The 19,559-nt window shown below is 45.0% G+C and overlaps 1 protein-coding gene across 1 annotated transcript in view; it reads left to right on the forward strand.

Moving 5' to 3' along the window:
• gpc4 (glypican 4) overlaps nt 1-19,559 on the forward strand; it is a 231,012-nt gene that overhangs the window by 206,401 nt on the left and 5,052 nt on the right. The window contains exon 8 of the mRNA XM_078211991.1: nt 7,631-7,806. Within this exon, the coding sequence (XP_078068117.1) occupies nt 7,631-7,806 (176 nt within the window). The remainder of the gene's footprint in view (nt 1-7,630; nt 7,807-19,559) is intronic.

Raw genomic sequence — 19,559 nt, forward strand, 5'->3', positions numbered from 1 at the left:
CGCTTACCCGGAGATCAGAGGCTGAATGCCCGTGACCGCTGAAGTGCTCCCCAACAGGAAGAGAACAGTCTTGCCTGGTGATTGTTGAGCGATGTTCATTCATCCATTGTCGTAGCGTCTGCATGGTTTCCCCAGTGTACCATGGCTCGGGACATCCTTTCCTGCAGCATAACAGGTAGACAACGTTGGCCGAGTTGCAAGAGTATGTACCATGTACCTGGTGGATGGTGTTTTCGCGTGAGATGATGGCATCCGTGTCGATGATCCGGCACGTGTTGCAGAGGTTGCTGTGGCAGGGTTGTGTGGTGCCGTGGTCACTGTTCTCCTGAAGGCTGGGTAGTTTGCTGCGGGGACGATGGTCTGTTTGAGGTTGTGCGGTTGTTTGAAGGCAAGAAGTGGGGGTGTGGGGATGGCCTTGGCGAGATGTTCGTCTTCATCAATGACATGTTGAAGGCTCCGGAGGAGATGTCGTAGCTTCTCCGCTCCGGGGAAGTACTGGACGACGAAGGGTACTCTGTCCACTGTGTTTGTCTTCTGAGGAGGTTGGTGCGGTTTTTCGCTGTGGCGCGTCGGAACTGTCAATCGATGAGTCGAGCACCATATCCTGTTCTTATATTTTCCTGTCTGGAGACAATTCACATCTCTTTAACCTGTGCTTAATGCTCCCTCCACTCACATTGTCTGTAGCTTTAAGACTTGATTAGCTGTAAAGACTCACATTCCAATCATTATTCATGTAAATTGAGTTTGTGTCTTTGTGCCCTGTTTGTAATCAGAACTCCCACCCACCTGACGACGGGACAGCCTGTTCCGAAAGCTGGTGGCTTTTGCTACCAAATAAACCTGTTGGACTTTAACCTGGTGTTGTTAGACTTCTTACTGTGTTTACCCCAGTCCAACGCCGGCATCTTGACATTCTAAATTTCAAGCAGTGTTTGGCAGTTAACTATCTGTTACCATCAGCTGGTGCATTCTTCATGGCAATCTCTCTAACAACCATAATTCACTTGCCAATCAGTTGGCACTCTCTTCCCATGCAATATAAATTTGATTTTTCCTTCATCTTGGCATTCTTACGAGTTGTTCCGATGAGTGTAAGACAAAAAGCTTCACAAAATGCCACTATTTTCATCAATACTCAGGTTCTGTCCCTCAAAACAATTACTCATTCTACCTATATCATACTCCACCACACGTTTGAAGATAGGAAATGGGAGCAAGGCATTTTGGGCCTTCAAGCCTGCTCCACCATAGAGTCATAGAGGTTCACAGCATGGAAACAGGTCCTTTGGCCCAACTTGTCCATGCCGCTCTTTTTTCTTTAAACCACTAAGCTAGTCCCAATTGCCCGCATTTGGCCCATATCCCTCTATACCCACCTTACCCATGTAACTGTCTAAACGCTTTTTAAAAGACAAAATTGTACCTGCCTCTACTACTACCTCTGGCAGCTTGTTCCAGACACTCACCACCCTCTATGTGAAAAAATTGCCCCTCTGGACACTTTTGTATCTCTTCCCTCTCACCTTAACCTATGCCCTCTAGTTTTCGACTCCCCTACCTTTGGGAAAAGATATTGACTATCTAGCTTATCTGTGCCCCTCATTATTTTATAGACCTCTATAAGATCACCCCTCAGCCTCCTACGCTCCAGAGAAAAAAGTCCCAGTCTATCCAGCCTCTCCTTATAACTCAAACCATCAAGTCCCGGTCGCATCCTCGTAAATCTCTTCTGCACGCTTTCTAGTTTAATAATATCCTTTCTATAATAGGGTGACCAGAACTGTACACAGTATTCCAAGTGTGGCCTTACCAATGTCTTGTACAACTTCAACAAGACGTCCCAACTCCTGTATTTAATGTTCTGACCAATGAAACCAAGCATGCCGAATGCCTTCTTCAGCACTCTGTCCACCTGTGACTCCACCTCCAAGGAGCTATGAACCTGTACCCCTAGATCTCTTTGTTCTGTAACTCTCCCCAACACCCTACTATTAACTGAATAAGTCCTGGTTCAGTCTACCAAAATGCATCACCTTGCATTTATCTAAATTAAACTCTATCTGCCATTTGTCAACCCTTTGGCCCAATTGATCAATATCTCGTTGCAATCCAAGATAACCTTCTTCACTGTCCACTATGCCACCAATCTTGGTATCATCTGCAAACTTACTAACCATGCCTCCCATATTCTCATCCAAATCATTAATATAAATGACAAATAACAGTGGACCCAGCACTGATCCCTGAGGCACACCATTGGTCACAGGTCTCCAGTTTGAAAAATAACTCCCTACAACCACCCTTTGGCTTCTGTTATCATAGATCATCGATAATCCTTTACCTCAACCCCATCTTCTTGCACTATAAAGCGGGGGGGGGGGGTCGTGACGGTGGCACAGTGGTTAGCACTGCTGCCTCGCAGCGCCAGGGAAGTGGGTTCGATTCCCGGCTTGGGTCACTGTCTGTGTGGAGTTTGCATGTTCTCCCGTATCTGCGTGGGTTTCCTCCGGGTGGTCCGGATTCCTCCCACAGTCTGAAAGACATGCTGGTTAGGTGCATTGGCCATGCTAAATTCTCCCTCAGTGGACCCGAACAGGTGCCAGAGTGTGGCGACTAGGGGAATTTCACAGTAATTTCATTTAGTGTTTGTGCAAGCCTTGCTTGTGACTAATAAATCAACTTTACCAGGCGGCACGGTAGCACAGTGGTTAGCACTGCTGCTTCACAGCGCCAGGGACCCGGATTCAATTCCTGGCTTGGGTCACTGTCTGTGTGGAGTTTGCACGTTCTCCTCGTGTCTGCGTGGGTTTCCTCCAGGTGCTCTGGTTTCCTCCCACAGTCTGAAAGACTTGCTGGTTAGGTGTGTTGACCCGGACAGGCGCCGGACTGTGGCGACTAGGGGACTTTCCCAGTAACTTCATTGCAGTGTTAATGTAAGCCTTACTTGTGACTTATAAATAAATAAAAGTAAGCTTAAACGATCCTGCACATCACTTGCACAGGATTACACAGCACAGGAACAGGCCATTCAGCTCAGTCAGTCCATGCAGGTGTTTATGCTCCGTTTGAGCCACCTTATATCTTTCCTCACCTGAATCTACCATCATATCCATTCTCTTCCCTTCTTCCTCAAATGCTTGTTTAGCTTTCATGAAGTGCATTTATACTTTTCACTTCAACCACTCTGTGGTAGTGAGTTCCACTTCTTTGTCACTCTTTGGGTAAAGAAGTTTCTTCTGAATTCCCTATTGGATTTCTTGGTGACTGTCTAATTGATGGCCTCTAGTTATGCTCTTTCCCACAAGAGGGAACATTGTCTCTCCATTCGTCCTGTCAAAACCTTACATTTTTTTCTTTATCCTTTCATGGGGTTTAGGAGTCGGGAGATAATGCTGCAGCTTTATAGGACCCTGGTTAGACCCCACTTGGAGTACTGCGCGCAGTTCTGGTCACCTCATTACAGGAAAGATGTTGAAGCCATTGAAAGGGTGCAGAGGAGATTTACAAGGATGTTGCCTGGATTGGGGGGCATGCCTTATGAGGATAGGTTGAGGGAGCTTGGTCTCTTCTCCCTGGAGCGACGAAGGATGAGAGGTGACCTGATAGAGGTTTACAAGATGTTGAGGGGTCTGGATAGGGTGGACTCTCAGAGGCTATTTCCAAGGGCTGAAATGGTTGCTACGAGAGGACACAGGTTTAAGGTGCTGGGGGGTAGGTACAGGGGGGATGTCAGGGGTAAGTTTTTCACTCAGAGGGTGGTGGGTGAGTGGAATCGGCTGACGTCGGTGGTGGTGGAGGCAAACTCGTTGGGGTCTTTTAAGAGACTTCTGGATGAGTACATGGGATTTAATGGGATTGAGGGCTATAGATAGGCCTAGAGGTGGGGATGTGATCGGCGCAACTTGTGGGCCGAAGGGCCTGTTTGTGCTGTGGCTTTCTATGTTCTATGTTCTATATGGGGTGTTGCCATTGCTGCCAAGGCCAGCATTTGTTGCCCTTCCCAAGTTGTCCTTTAACTGAGGGGCCCGCTAGGCCATTTCGGAGGTAATTTAAGAGTCAACCACACGCATAACCTCCCTCCTTTATCCTAGAGTGGGCCTCCTTTTTCCCTGGCTACCCACTTGCTCCTAATATATGAATAAAATGCCTTGGGATTCTTCTTAACCTTGCTGCCAAGGAAGTTTCATGGCCCCTTTTAGTCCTCCAAATTCCCCGTTAGAGCTCCTTCCTACTTTCTCAATATTCTTCCAGGGCTTTGTCTGTTTTTAGTTGCTTAGACTTATGTATGCAATTTTCACTTTATCCATTGCTTTTACTATCTTTGCTTCGACTGATATTTTAGTGGATTCCTCTTCCTTAGTAAACACCGATACAATAAACATGCTAGCCTTGTCCTGCATCTCTCAGCATGTATCACCTTCTTTGCCCCTATTAAAACCCACTCCATCTCTTAGTACACAGGAGAAAAGTTTTGTGGTTCCCTTTTATGTTGATTACCATTCTATTTTCATGTTCCCTCTTTCTTCACCTCTCCTCAATCTATTGCATTTTTTCTGTTCTTGCTTAAAGAATTCACCTGCCATATATCTTTTTTTTAATTCATTCATGGGACATGGATGTCGCTGGCTGGCCAGCATTTATTGTCCATCCCTAGTTGTCCTTGGAAGGCAATTGAGAGTCAACCACACTGCTGTGGCTCTGGAGTCACATGTAGGCCAGACCAGGTAAGGACGGCAGATTTCCTTTCCTCAAGGACATTAGTGAACCAGATGAGCTCTTCCGACAATCGACAATGATTTTGTGGTCATCAATAGACTCTTAAATCCAGATATTTTTATTGAATTCAAATTCCACCATTTGCCGTGGTAGGATTCGAACCCGGGGTCCCCAGAACATTAGCTGAGTTTCTGGATTAATAATCTAGTTATAATACCACCAGGCCATCGCCTCCCCACTCTCCCTTTTATTTTGTCATACTCTCTACATCCCTTGTCATCCAAGAAGCCCTATTTTGGTTGCCTACCTTTGTTGGACTATACTTAGCCTGTACCTGAAGCAGCTCTTTCTTAAAAATCAACCATTGTTCTGTTACAGTTCTTCCTGCGTTTCAGCTATGAGGAGAGACTGGATAGACTGGGTTTGTTTTTGCTGGAGCAAAGAAGGCTGAGTGGGATCTGATAGAAGTATACAAAATTATGTGAGGCATAGATAGGGTAGATTCTCCCCATGGCAGAGGTATCTAAGACCAGAGAGTCTAGGTTTAAGGTGAGGAGTAAGTGGTTTAAAGGGGATCTGAAGAAAATGTTTTTCAATCAGAGGGTGGTGGAAATATGGAACATGTCGCCTGATTTAAGAAAAACTTTTACGAAGCAACTGGATGAACATTTAAATTGCCAAGGCACAATAGGCTATAGACTAAGTGCTGGTAAATGGGATTAGTGATTGATGGTTGGCCTAGACATGGTGGGCTAAAGGGGCTGTTTCTGTGCTGCTTGACTCAATGACACTGTTACTAGGATAAAATGAGGTCAGTTGTGAGAGAGAATCTGGGCTCGGATGATAAAATCTATTTGGCTGGAGGTAAAAAAACAACAAGGGAAAGAAGACATTGGTATGCAGACCTCGAAATATTAGTCACGCTATAGGAAAGAGTATAAATCAGCAAATAATAGGAGCATGTAAAAAGAATAGAGTAATAATTATGAGTGACTTTAATCTTCATGTTGATTGGATTAATCAAGCTGGAAAGGGTAGCTTCAACAATGAGTGTGTAAGGAAAAGTTCCTAGAGCAATATGCCATGGAACCAACCAGGGAACAGGCTTTCTTGGATCTGGTAATGGGTAATTAAGCAGTTTTAATAAATGACCTCAGAGTAAAAGACCCCAGAGTAAAAGAAATAGTGATCATAACATGACAGAATTTAATATTTAGTTTGAGAGTGAGAAACATGGGTGAGAAACAATTATGTTTAACTTAAATAAGGGAAATTACAATGAAATGAGGATAGAGTTCGCTAAAGTGAAGTGGGCGGATAGATTAGCAGCAAAGATGCTAAGCGAGCAGTGGCAGGCATTTAAGGAGGTAATTCATGACACTCAGCAAGATATATTCCAGTAAGGAGGAAAGATTCTAAGAGAGGGATAAATAAACCATGGCTAACCAAGGACGTTAAGGAGAATATTAAGTTGAAAGAAAAAGTATATAAGGAGGCAAAAGTCAATAATAGCCCCAAAGACTGGGATCAATTCAGAATCCAGCAAAGGAAGATAAAAAAGAAAATAAAGAGAAAGAAAATAAATTGCAAATGTCAAAAATGACTGTAAGAGCTTCTTTAAATATATAAAAAGGAGGAGAGAGGTCAAAGTGAACATAGGTCCCTTAGAAAATGAATCTGGGGGGATAGTTAAGGGGAACAAAGAAATGGCAGAGGAATTAAACAGGTATTTTGCATCAAACTTTCTGATGGAAGATACTTCGAACATCCCATTAATACTAAAGAATACGGAGAAGGAATTAAGTACCATCACCATCACTAGAGTCATAGAGGTTTACAGCATGGAAACAGGCCCTTTGGCCCAACTTGTCCATGCCACCCTTTTTTTTAACCACTAAGCTAGTCCGGATTCCCCGCGTTTGGTCCATATCCCTCTATACCCATCTTACCCATGTAACTGTCTAAATGCTTTTTAAAAGACAAAATTGTACCCGCCTCTACTACTACCCCTGGCAGCTTGTTCCAGACACTCACCCCCTCTGTGTGAAAAAATTGCCCCTCTCGACACTTTTATATCTCTCCCCACTCCTTAAACCTATGCCCTCTAGTTTTAGATTTCCCTACCTTGGGAAAAGATGTTGACTATGTAACTGATCTATGCCCCTCATTATTTTATAGACCTCTATAAGATCACACCTAAGCCTCCTATGCTCCAGGGAAAAAAGTCCTAGTCTATCCAGCTTCTCCTTATAGCTCAAACCATGAAGTCCCGGTAGCATCCTAGTAAATCTCTTCTGCACAATTTCTAGTTTGATAATATCCTTTATATAAGAGGGTGACCAGAACTGTACACAGTATTTCAAGTGTGGCCTTACTAATGTCAAGTTATGTCAACAAGATGCCCCAACTCATATATAAACCATATCATTAAGTTAATAGTGCTTGTTGTGTTTAAGTCTTTACAATAAAGTTTGTTGTGTTAAAAATAAATTGAAATCTTGCGGTGTTTTGTTGGTTAAAGTTAGATATTCTGATTTTTTTTAAATGTTAACAGTCCATAATAGGATTGCAATGATATAAATACTGTGGTGACAAGAGTAGTACAGAGGCTGGGAATTCTGCACCAAGTACCTCACTGCTGACTCTCCACTTGCCTTTATGAGTGCAGTTCTAACATTACAGCATGAGGGGAGTGCAACGAACTGGATAACTCTCACAAAGAGCCGGCACAAGTGCAATGTACCCAATGGCCTCTTTGTGTGCTACTTGATCCTCGGATTTTGAAAGTGTGCTGATACTTATGCATTGTCTGAACCACTCCCCTGCTCAGTGCAACCTATCTCTGTTATTTTCAAACTCCCTGTCTCTGCATGGATTTCAGTGTAAAGAGGTTACTTACTGTTTTTCCTAGGTACGTATTTTCTGTGATGGGCAATGGACTAGCCAGCCAGCTTAATAATCCAGATGTAAAAGTGGATATCACCAAACCAGATATGACGATTCGTCGACAGATAATGGTACTACGGACGATGACGAATAAAGTGAAGAATGCTTATGATGGAAATGATGTGACCTTCCATGATACAAGTGAGTCGCTTTTTTTCCCAGTAAGAGTAGCCGTTTTCCTCATTGTGCATTATTTTATGGTTGAATATTAAGGAACAGCTTGTTTGTGAGGGTGGTGTGTTGCAGTAATAGTGGGAGAATTATTGGCCTATCAAGCCTGCATACATTGCATCCTCCTTGTTTGATGTGAAAGATGAGTGTTGTTTCAGGTGTTGAGGCATACTGCTGTACAAGACCTGCAATTATTCTGCTCAACATTCAGGCTTGACTGATGTGCGGCACAAATGTCTATTTATCACTTCAGTGTCAAGCAATGACTATTGTTAAGGACATGGCTGATGGTAAATGCCGAGTTGATCCAAATCCCAGAAGGGGAACTTGAAACAACTGCCCTCAACTGCATGCTGCAATTTGATATAATGTGAGGACAAGTTTGAGATCCAGAGAATGATGTCCCAGGTGCTTTGTGATGATTTTAAGATAAAATGATTGTTTATTAAGCAATAAAATAAATAACAATAAAGTAAACTAGAAGTACATTTAACTAAGACAATACTTATGCACAATATCACTAATTTTAAGATAAAAGCAAATTACTGCGGATGCTGGAATCTGAAACCAAAAGAGAAAATGCTGGAAAATCTCAGCAGGTCTGGCAGTATCTGTGAGGAGAGAAAAGAGCTGAAGTTTTGAGTCCGGATCATCCTTTGTCAAAATGACTAACTTGACACAGTTCCAAAAAATTTTACTTCATTACCTTGAGAGCTAACTATCCCCAAGAATTCAACAACATCTTATAGGTTTTTAAAATTATTTTTAAAATCCAGGAAGTTACCACATCAGGCAGTTTGAGATTGCTTTACAACAAGCAGCTGGCTGTTCAAGACCGGTTTTCTTCACAGATGCTGCTTGCTGGGAGTTAAACAGCAATTACTGGGGTTGGCCCAGGAATAATAAACAGCATCCTTGCAAAGGTTTACTGATCTCTTTATATCCAGTTTTCCATTTGATCTTCCCTGATCTGAGCTAACTTCTTCAGAAGTCAAACTTTCTTGAGTCTAGCTTTATGGTGTAAATGCAGAGTACATTCACTTTTTGACCCTCTTTTCACACCTTGTCTCTTCATTTGAACCTTTAACACCTTATTAAAATCCCTTCATGTTTTGTTTTCATTGTTACCAGCTTGCCTGAGGCAAACATCTGTTTGCAATGTTGCCAAGCTCATTAACATATCAAAAGCACTAGTGCCATTAGTATAGCCAAGCTATCCCTGCAATAAGCAATTTACATTTCCCACAGCTTTTAAAATATATAACCAGCAGACAATATCCCAAGTTCTTGGATTTCCCTGATATTTTCATGTTACCACTATTTTCCTGATATCTTGAACAAAATTGAACAATTTGCATTGACAAATGCGAGGTTATTCACTTTGGAAGAAATAATAGCAAATTGGATTATTATCTAAATGGAAAAAAATTACAACATGCTACTGTGCAAAGGGACCTGGGGGTCCTTGTGCATGAGGCGCAAAAACCCAGTCTGCAGGTGCAACAGGTGATCAAGAAGGCAAATGGGATGTTGGCCTATATCGCAAGGGGGATAGAATATAAAAGCAGAGATGTCTTGCTGCATCTGTACAGGGCATTGGTGAGGCCGCAGCTGGAATACTGTGTGCAGTATTGGTCCCCTTATTTGCGGAAGGATACCAGAGATGAGGGGTGTTGATTATGAGGAGAGACTGAGCAGATTGGGTTTGTACTCGTTGGAATTTAGAAGGCTGAGGGGGGATCTTATAGAGACCTATAAGATAATGAAGGGGCTGGATAGGGTAGAGGTGGAGAGATTCTTTCCACTTAGAAAGGAAGCTAGAACTAGAGGGCACAGCCTCAAAATAAAGGGGGGTCAGTTTAGGACAGAGTTGAGGAGGAACTTCTTCTCTCCAAGGGTGTGAATCTCTGGAATTCTCTGCCCACTGAAGTGGTGGAGGCTACCTCGTTGACTATGTTTAAATCACGGATAGATGGATTCCTGATCGGTAAGGGAATTAGGGGTTATGGGGATCAAGCGGGTAAGTGGAACTGATCCACTTCAGATCAGCCATGGTCTTATTGAATGGCGGGGCAGGCTCGAGGGGCTAGATGGCCTACTCCTGCTCCTATTTCTTATGTTCTTATGTAACAAGAGCGAACCTAACTATCTACCCTTCACATTCAATGGCATTACCATCGCTGAATCCTCACACCATCAACATATTGGGGTTATCATTGACCAGAAATTGAACTGGACCAGCCATGTCTCGGATCGTGTTTTCGGGATCCTTAAGGGGGAGGGGGACCAGCCCCAAGTCGTGGTCCACATAGGCACCCAAGACATAGGTAGGAAAAGGGATGGGGATGTAAGGCAGAAATTCAGGGAGTTAGGGTGGAAGCTTAGAGCAAGAACAAACAGAGTTGTTATCTCTGGTTTGTTACCCATACCACGTGCTAGCGAGGAGAGGAATAGGGAGAGAGAGAGCAGTTGAACACGTGGCTACAGGGATGGTGCAGGAGGGAGGGATTCAGATACCTGGATAATTGGGGCTCATTTTGGGGTAGGTGGGACCTCTACAAACGGGATGGTCTACACCTGAACCAGAGGGGTACCAATATCGGGGGGGGGGGGGGGGGGGGGGGGGGGATTTGCTAATGCTCTTCGGGAGGGTTTAAACTAGTTCAACAGGGGGATGGGAACCTGAATTGTAGCTCCAGTGTACAGGAGGTTGAGAGTAGTGAGGTCAGGAATAAGGTTTCAAGGTCGCAGGAGTGTACCGGCAGGCAGGAAGGTGGTTTGAAGTATGTCTACTTCAACGCCAGGAGCATCCAGAATAAGGTGGGTGAACTTGCAGCATGGACTGGTACCTGAGACTTTGATGTTGTGGCCATTTCGGAGACATGGATAGAGCAGGGACAGGAATGGTTGTTGCAGGTTCCGGGGTTTAGATGTTTCAGTAAGATCAGGGAAGGTGGTAAAGGAGGGAGAGGTGTGGCATTGTTAGTCAAGGACAGTATTATGGTGGCAGAAAGGACGTTTGATGAGGACTCGTCTACTGAGGTAGTATGGGCTGAGGTTAGAAACAGGAAAGGAGAGGTCACCCTGTTGGGAGTTTTCTATAGGCCTCCGAAAAGTTCCAGAGATGTAGAGGAAAGGATTGCAAAGATGATTCTGGATAGGAGCGAAAGTACAGTAAGAAGTCTCACAACACCAGGTTAAAGTCCAACAGGTTTATTTGGTAGCAAATACCATAAGCTTTCGGAGCGTGCTGCTCCTTCGTCAGATGGAGTGGTCTCTGTTCTCCAACAGTGCACAGACACAGAAATCAAGTTACAGAATACTAATTAGAATGCAAATCTCTACAGCCAGCCAGGTCTTAAAAGGTACAGATAATGTGGTTGGAGGGAACATTAAACACAGGTTAAAGAGATGTGTATTGTCTCCAGACAGAACAGCTGGTGAGATTATGCAAGACCAGGGGCAAGCTGTGGGGGTTACTAATAATGTGACATAAATCCACCATCCCGGTTTAGGCCGTCCTCATGTGTGCGGAACTTGGCTATCAGTTTCTGCTCAGCGACTCTGCGCTGTCGTGTGTCGTGAAGGCCGCCTTGGAGAACGCTTACCTGAAGATCCAAGGCTGAATGCCCGTGATTGCTGAAGTGCTCCCCCACAGGAAGAGAACAGTCTTGCCTGGTGATTGTCGAGCGGTGTTCATTCATCCGTTGTCGTAGTGTCTGCATGGTTTCCCCAATGTACCATGCCTCGGGACATCCTTTCCTGCAGCGTATCAGGTAGACAACGTTGGCCGAGTTGCAAGAGTATGTACCGTGTACCTGGTAGATGGTGTTCTCACGTGAGATGATGGCATCCGTGTCGATGATCCGGCACGTGTTGCAGAGGTTGCTGTGGCAGGGTTGTGTGGTGCCGTGGTCACTGTTCTCCTGAAGGCTGGGTAGTTTGCTGCGGGGACGATGGTCTGTTTGAGGTTGTGCGGTTGTTTGAAGGCAAGAAGTGGGGGTGTGGGGATGGCCTTGGCGAGATGTTCGTCTTCATCAATGGCATGTTGAAGGCTCCGGAGGAGATGTCGTAGCTTCTCCGCTCCGGGGAAGTACTGGACGACGAAGGGTACTCTGTCCACTGTGTCCCGTGTTTGTCTTCTGAGGAGGTCGGTGCAGTTTTTCGCTGTGGCGCGTCGGAACTGTTGATCGATGAGTCGAGCGCCATATCCTGTTCTTATGAGGGCATCTTTCAGCGTCTGGAGGTGTCTGTTGCGATCCTCCTCATCCGAGCAGATCCTGTGTATTCGGAGGGCTTGTCCGTAGGGGATGGCTTCTTTAACGCGTTTAGGGTGGAAGCTGGAGAAGTGGAGCATCATGAGGTTATCCGTGGGCTTGCGGTATAGTGAGGTGCTGAGGCGACTGTCCTTAATGGAGATGCGTGAGTCCAAGAATGCACCCGATTCCGGAGAGTAGTCCATGGTGAGTCTGATGGTGGGATGGAACTTGTTGATGTCATCATATAGTTGTTTCAGTGATTGCTCACCATGACTCCAAAGGAAGAAAATGTCATCGATGTATCTAGTGTATAGCATCGGTTGAAGGTCCTGTGCGGTGAAGAAGTCTTGTTCGAACCTGTGCATGAAGATGTTGGCATATTGAGGTGCCAAATTTGTCCCCATGGCTGTTCCGTGTGTCTGGATGAAGAACTGGTTGTTGAAGGTGAAGATATTGTGGTCCAGGATGAAGCGGATGAGTTGTAAAATTGCATCTGGAAACTGGCAGTTGACGGCATTGAGTACTGAGGCCGTTGCAGCAATGCCATCATCGAAGGTAACAGGGTAGTGGTTATGGGGGACTTTAACTTTACAAATATTGACTGGAAACACGATAGTTCGAGTACTTTAGAGGGGTCAGTTTTTGTCCAATGTGTGCAGGAGGGTTTCCTGACACAGTATGTAGATGGGCCAACAAGAAGCGAGGCCACATTAGATTTGGTACTGGGTAATGAACCAGGCCAGGTGTTAGATTTGGAGGTAGGTGAGCACTTTGGTGATAGTGACCACAACTTCCCACTTTTGACTGGCCCTAATCTTACCCTAGTCATTCTTTTATTCCTGACATACCTATAGAAGGCTTTAGGGTTTTCATAAGAACATAAGAAATAGGAGCAGGAGTAGGCCATCTAGCCCCTCGAGCCTGCCCCGCCATTCAATAAGATCATGGCTGATCTGACGTGGATCAGTACCACTTACCCGCCTGATCCCCATAACCCTTAATTCCCTTACCGATCAGGAATCCATCCATCCGCGCTTTAAACATATTCAGCGAGGTAGCCTCCACCACCTCAGTGGGCAGAGAATTCCAGAGATTCACCACCCTCTGGGAGAAGAAGTTCCTCCTCAACTCTGTCTTAAACCGACCCCCCTTTATTTTGAGGCTGTGTCCTCTAGTTTTAACTTCCTTACTAAGTGGAAAGAATCTCTCTGCCTCCACCCTATCCAGCCCCCGCATTATCTTATAAGTCTCCATAAGATCCCCCCTCATCCTTCTAAACTCCAACGAGTACAAACCCAATCTCCTCAGCCTCTCCTCATAATCCAAACCCCTCATTTTCCTTGATCCTACCTGCCAAAGAGTTCTCATGTCCCCTCCTGGCTCTTCTTAACTCGCTCTTTAGGTCCTTCCTGGCTAACTTGTAACTCTCAAGCACCCTAACTGAGCCTTCACGTCTCATCTTAACATAAGTCTCCTTCTTCCTCTTCACAAGAGATTCAACTTCTTTCGTAAACCACGATCAAGGAAAACCCTAAAGCATTCTATAGGTATGTCAGGAATAAAAGAATGACTAGGGTAAGATTAGGGCCAGTCAAGGACAATAGTGGGAAGTTGTGCGCGGAGTCCGAAGAGATAGGAGAGGTGCTAAATTCACACAGGAAAAAGACAATGTTGTCGAGGAGAATACTGAGGTACAGGCTATTGGACTAGACAGGATTGAGGTTAATAAGGAGGAGGTGTTAGCAATTCTGGAAAGTGTGAAAATAGATAATTCCCCTGGGCCGGATGGGATTTGTCCTAGGATTCTCTGGGAGGCTAGGGAGGAGATTGCAGAGCCTTTGGCTTTGATCTTTATGTCGTCATTGTCTACAGGAATAGTGCCAGAAGACTGGAGGATAGCAAATGTTGTCCCCTTGTTCAAGAAGGGGAGTAGAGACAACCCTGGTAATTATAGACCGGTGAGCCTTACTTCTGTTGTGGGCAAAGTTTTGGAAAGGATTATGAGAGATAGGATTTATAATCATCTAGAAAGGAATAATTTGATTAGGGATAGTCAACACAGTTTTGTGAAGGGTAGGTCGTGCCTCACAAACCTTATTGAGTTCTTTGAGAAGGTGACCAAAGAGGTGGATGAGGGTAAAGCAGTTGATGTGGTGTATATGGATTTCAGTAAAGCATTTGATAAGGTTCCCCATGGTAAGCTATTGCAGAAAATATGGAGGCATGGGATTGAGGGTGATTTAGCGGTTTTGATCAGGAATTGGCCAGCTGTAAGAAGACAGAGGGTGGTGGTTGATGGGAAATGTTCATCCTGGAGTTCAGTTACTAGTGGTGTACCACAAGGATCTGTTTTGGGGCCACTGCTGTTTGTCATTTTTATAAATGACCTGGATGAGGGCGCAGAAGGATGGGTTAGTAAATTTGCGGACGACACTATAGTCGGTGGAGTTGTAGACAGTGTGGAGGGAAGTGGCAGGTTACAGAGGGACATAGATAAGCTGCAGAGCTGGGCTGAGAGGTGGAAAATGGAGTTTAATGCGGAAAAGTGTGAGGTGATTCACTTTGGAAGGTGTAACAGGAATACAGAGTACTGGACGAATGGTAAGATACTTGGTAGTGTGGATGAGCAGAGAGATCTCGGTGTCCATGTGCATAGATCCCTGAAAGTCGGCACCCAGGTTGATAGGGTTGTTAAGAAGGCGTATGGTGTGTTAGCTTTTATTGGTAGAGGGATTGAGTTTCGGAGCCATGAGATCATGTTGCAGCTGTACAAAACTCTGGTGCGGCCGCACTTGGAGTATTGCGTACAGTTCTGGTCGCCGCACTACAGGAAGGATGTGGAAGCATTGGAAAGGGTGCAGAGGAGATTTACCAGGATGTTGCCTGGCATGGTGGGAAGGTCTTATGAGGAAAGGCTGAGAGACTTGAGGCTGTTTTCGTTAGAGAGAAGAAGGTTAAGAGGTGACTTAATAGAGGCATACAAGATGATCAGAGGATTAGATAGGGTGGATAGTGAGAGCCTTTTTCCTCGGATGGTGATGGCTAGCACGAGGGGACATAGCTTTAAATTGAGGGGTGAGAGATATAGGACAGATGTTAGAGGTAGGTTCTTCACTCAGAGAGTAGTAAGGGTGTGGAATGCCCTGCCTGCAGCAGTAGTGGACTCGCCAACATTAAGGGCATTTAAATGGCCATTAGATAAACATATGGATGATATTGGAATAGTGTAGGTTAGATGGGCTTTAGATTGGTTTCACAGGTCGGCGCAACATCAAGGGCTGAGGGGCCTGTACTGCGCTGTAATGTTCTATGTTCTATATGGCAAGGTGTGCAAGGCATAACAGACGATAAGATGAAGGCAGGTAAAATTGCCAATTCCAGCGCACCCCTCCCCCAGTGAGCTCAACGCATTCATTGCCCACTTTTGAGGAAAAGGTCAGCAAGAGCACACCCTCCATCCCGGAAGCCTCGACAAACCTGTATCTGAGGTCACCATTGCTGACGTCAGAGCAGCCTTTTCAAAAGTCAACCCACGGAAAGCAACTGGTCCGGATGGGGTACCCGGACAAGCACTCAGGTCCTGCGTGAACTAGCTAGCGGGGATATTCACAGACATCTTCAACCTCTCTTTACACCAATCTGAGGTCCCTACCTGCTTCAAGAAGACAACCATCATCCCAGCACCAAAGAAAAGCCAGGCAGCGTGCCTTAATGACTACTGGTCAGTGGCTCTGACATCCATCATTATGAAGTGCTTCGAAAGGTTAGTCATGGCACAACTCAATACCTGCCTCCCAGATTGGCAGATCCACTACAGTTTGCCGATTGCCGCAACAGGTCCACAGCAGACGCCATTTCCCTGGCCCTTCACTCAACCCTAGAATACCTGGATAACAAAGACACCTATGTAAGACTCTTTTTCATAGACTACAGCTCAGCCTTTAAGACTATTATTCCAATGAGACTTATCTCCAAACTTCGTGGCCTGGGGCTCGGCTCCTCCCTCTGCGACTGGATCCTAGACTTCCTAACCCACAGACGGCAATCAGGATTAGGATGGGCAACAACACCTCCTCAACAACAATCAACAACAATCATCCTCAACACCGGTGCTCCACAAGGCTGTGTTCTCTGCCCCCTACTATACTCCTTATATACCTATGACTGTGTGGCCAAATTCCCCTCCTGCTCGATTTTCAAGTTTGCTGATGACACCACCGTTGTGGGTCTGATCCCAAACAATGATGAGACACGGTACAGGAATGAGATAGAGAATCTGGTGAAGTGGTCCGATGACAATCTCTCCCTCAATGTCAACAACATGAAGGAGATAGTCATCGACTTCATTTATATAAATGACATATGTGGGGGCTAGGATTAGTAAGTTTGCGGATGACACAAAGATTAGCCAGGTGGTTAACAGTGAGGCTTGAATGTCTTGGGCTACAAGAAGATATAGATGGAATAGTCAAATGAGCAGATAATTGGCAAATAAAATTTAACCATGTAAAGTGTGAGGTGATACACTTTGGAAGGAGTAATTTGACAAAGTATTCAATGAATGGTAGGACACGACTAAGTTCTGTGGAACAAAGTGACCTCGGCATTTGTCCACAGATCTCTGAAAGCGGAAGGGCATGTTCGTAGGGTGGTGAAAAAGGCATATGGGATTTTATCAATCAAGGCACAGATTACAAAAGCAGGGAAGCCATGATGGAGTTGTATAGAACTTTGGTGAGGCCACAGCTGGAGTACTGTGTGCAATTCTGGTCGCCACGTTATTGGAAGGATGTGATTGCACTGGAAGGGGTGCAGAGGAGATTCACCAGGATGCTGCCTGGGATGGAACATTTAAGTTATGAAGATAGGTTGTGTAGGCTTGGGTTGTTTTTGTTGGAGCAGAGAAGACTGAGGCGGGGGGCGACGTGCACAAGATTATGAGAAACAAGACAGAGTAGATTAGGAGCAGCTCAGTTGAAGGGTCAGTCACATAGGGATATAGGTTGAAGGTGAAGGGCAGGAGGTTAAGGGGGAATGTGAGGACATTTCTTTTACCCAGTGGTGGTGACAGTCTGTAATGCGCTGCCTGGGAGGGTGGTAGAGACAGGTTGCCTCACAGCCGTTAAAATGTACCTGGATGAGCACTTGGCACGTTCAGGACATTCAGGGCTATGGGCCAAGTGCTGGCAGATGGGATTAGGTGGGAGTTTAGGTGTTTCTAATGTGTCGGAGCAGATTTACATAGATGATTTGGAGTTGGGGACCAATTGTAGTGTGTCAAAATTCGCAGATGACACTAAGATGGGTGGAAGAGCAAAGTGTGCAGAGGATGCTGAAAGTCTACAAAGGGATATTAGATAGTCTAAGTGAGTGGGCGAGGGTCTGGCGGATGGAGTACAATGTTGGTAAATGTGAGGTCATCCATTTTGGTAGGAATAATAGCAAAATGGACTATTATTTAAATGGTAAAAAACTGCAGCATGCGGCTGTGCAGAGGGACCTGGGTGTCCTTGTGCAAGAATCACAAGGAGTTGGTTTGCAGGTGCAGCAGGTAATTAAGAAGGCAAATTGAATTTTGTCCTTCACTGCTCTCTATAATTCTATGATTCATTGGGTAATAAGCCATCAGATGAACTCAGATGAGTATAAAAGATATCTGTGGCTAAATCATTTACATTTAAATTGATTTGACGCTTTTGACATAAACTAATGGTTCACTGAAGCAATATTTGGAAGCTTTAGAAAGATATTCACACCAAATACAATGCATAAAAAGTTAAGTCTTCACACTGAGGGACTTGCTTATCTGTGCCCTAACACATAAGAACATAAGAACTAGGAGCAGGAGTAGGCCATCTGGCCCCTCGAGTCTGCTCCGCCATTCAAGAAGATCATGGCTGATCTTTGCATGGACTTAGCTCCACTTACCCGCCCGCTCGCCATAACCCTTAATTCCTTTACTGTTCAAAAATGTATCTATCCTTGCCTTAAAAGCATTGAAGAGGTAGCCTCAACTGCTTCACTGGGCAGGGAATTCCACAGAGGTTGCTTTGGCAGACAGAGTGAAGGAAAATCCAAAGAGCTTCTGTAGGTATGTTAGGAGCAAAAGGATAGTGAGGGATAAAATTGGTCCTCTTGAAGACCAGAGTGGTAGACTGTGTATGGAACCAAAAGAGATGGGGGAGATACTAAATGGTTTTTTTGCATCCGTATTTACTGAGGAAACGGGCATGGAGTCTACGGAAATAGGGCAAACTGGTAGGGAGGCCATGGAACCTTTACAGATTAAAGGGGAGGAGGTGCTCGCTGTCTTGAGGCAAATCAGAGTGGATAAATCCCCAGGACCGGACGGCGTATTCCCACGGACCTGGAGGGAAGCTAGTGTTGAACTTGCAGGGGCCCTGGCAGACATATTTAAAATGTCAGTATTCACGGGGGAGGTGCCGGATGATTGGAGGGTGGCTCATGTTGTTCCGTTGTTTAAAAAAGGTTCCAAAAGAAATCCGGGAAATTATTGGCCAGTAAGTTTGACGTCGGTGGTGGGCAAGTTATTGGAAGGTGTGATAAGGGATAGGATCTACAAATATTTGGATAGACAGGGACTTATTAGGGAGAGTCAACATGGCTTTGTGCGTGGTAGGTCATGTTTGACCAATCTATTAGAGTTTTTCGAGGAGGTTACCAGGAAAGTGGATGAAGGGAAGGCGGTGGATGTTGTCTACCTGGATTTCAGCAAGGCCTTTGACAAGGTCCCTCATGGGAGGTTAGTTAGGAAGGTTCAGTCACTGGGTATACATGGGGAGGTAGTAAATTGGATTAGACACTGGCTCAATGGAAGAAGCCAGAGAGTGGTTGTGGAGGATTGCTTCTCTGAGTGGAGGCCTGTGACTAGTGGTGTGCCGCAGGGATCGGTGTTGGGTCCATTGTTGTTTGTCATCTATATCAATGATCTGGATGATAATGTGGTAAATTGGATCAGCAAGTTTGCTGATGATACAAAGATTGGAGGTGTAGTGGACAGTGAGGAAGGTTTTCAAAGCTTGCAGAGGGATTTGGACCAACTAGAAAAATGGGCTAAAAAATGGCAAATGGAATTTAACGCAGACAAGTGTGAGATATTGCACTTTGGAAGGACAAACCAAAGAAGAACGTACAGGGTAAATGGTAGGACTCTGAAGAGTGCAGTTGAACAGAGGGATCTGGGAATACAGGTACAGAGTTCCCTAAAAGTGACGTCACAGGTGGATAGGGTCGTAAAGAGTGCCTTTGGTATATTGGCCTTTATAAATCGGAGTATCGAGTATAAAAGTTGGAGTGTTATGGTAAGGTTATATAAGGCATTGGTGAGGCCGAATTTGGAGTATTGTGTACAGTTTTGGTCACCTAGTTACAGGAAGGATGTAAATAAGATTGAAAGAGTGCAGAGAAGGTTCACAAGGATGTTGCCGGGACTTGAGAAGCTGA

This window comes from Mustelus asterias, chromosome 4 (genome assembly GCF_964213995.1).
Source record: "Mustelus asterias chromosome 4, sMusAst1.hap1.1, whole genome shotgun sequence".
Taxonomy (NCBI): domain Eukaryota; kingdom Metazoa; phylum Chordata; class Chondrichthyes; order Carcharhiniformes; family Triakidae; genus Mustelus; species Mustelus asterias.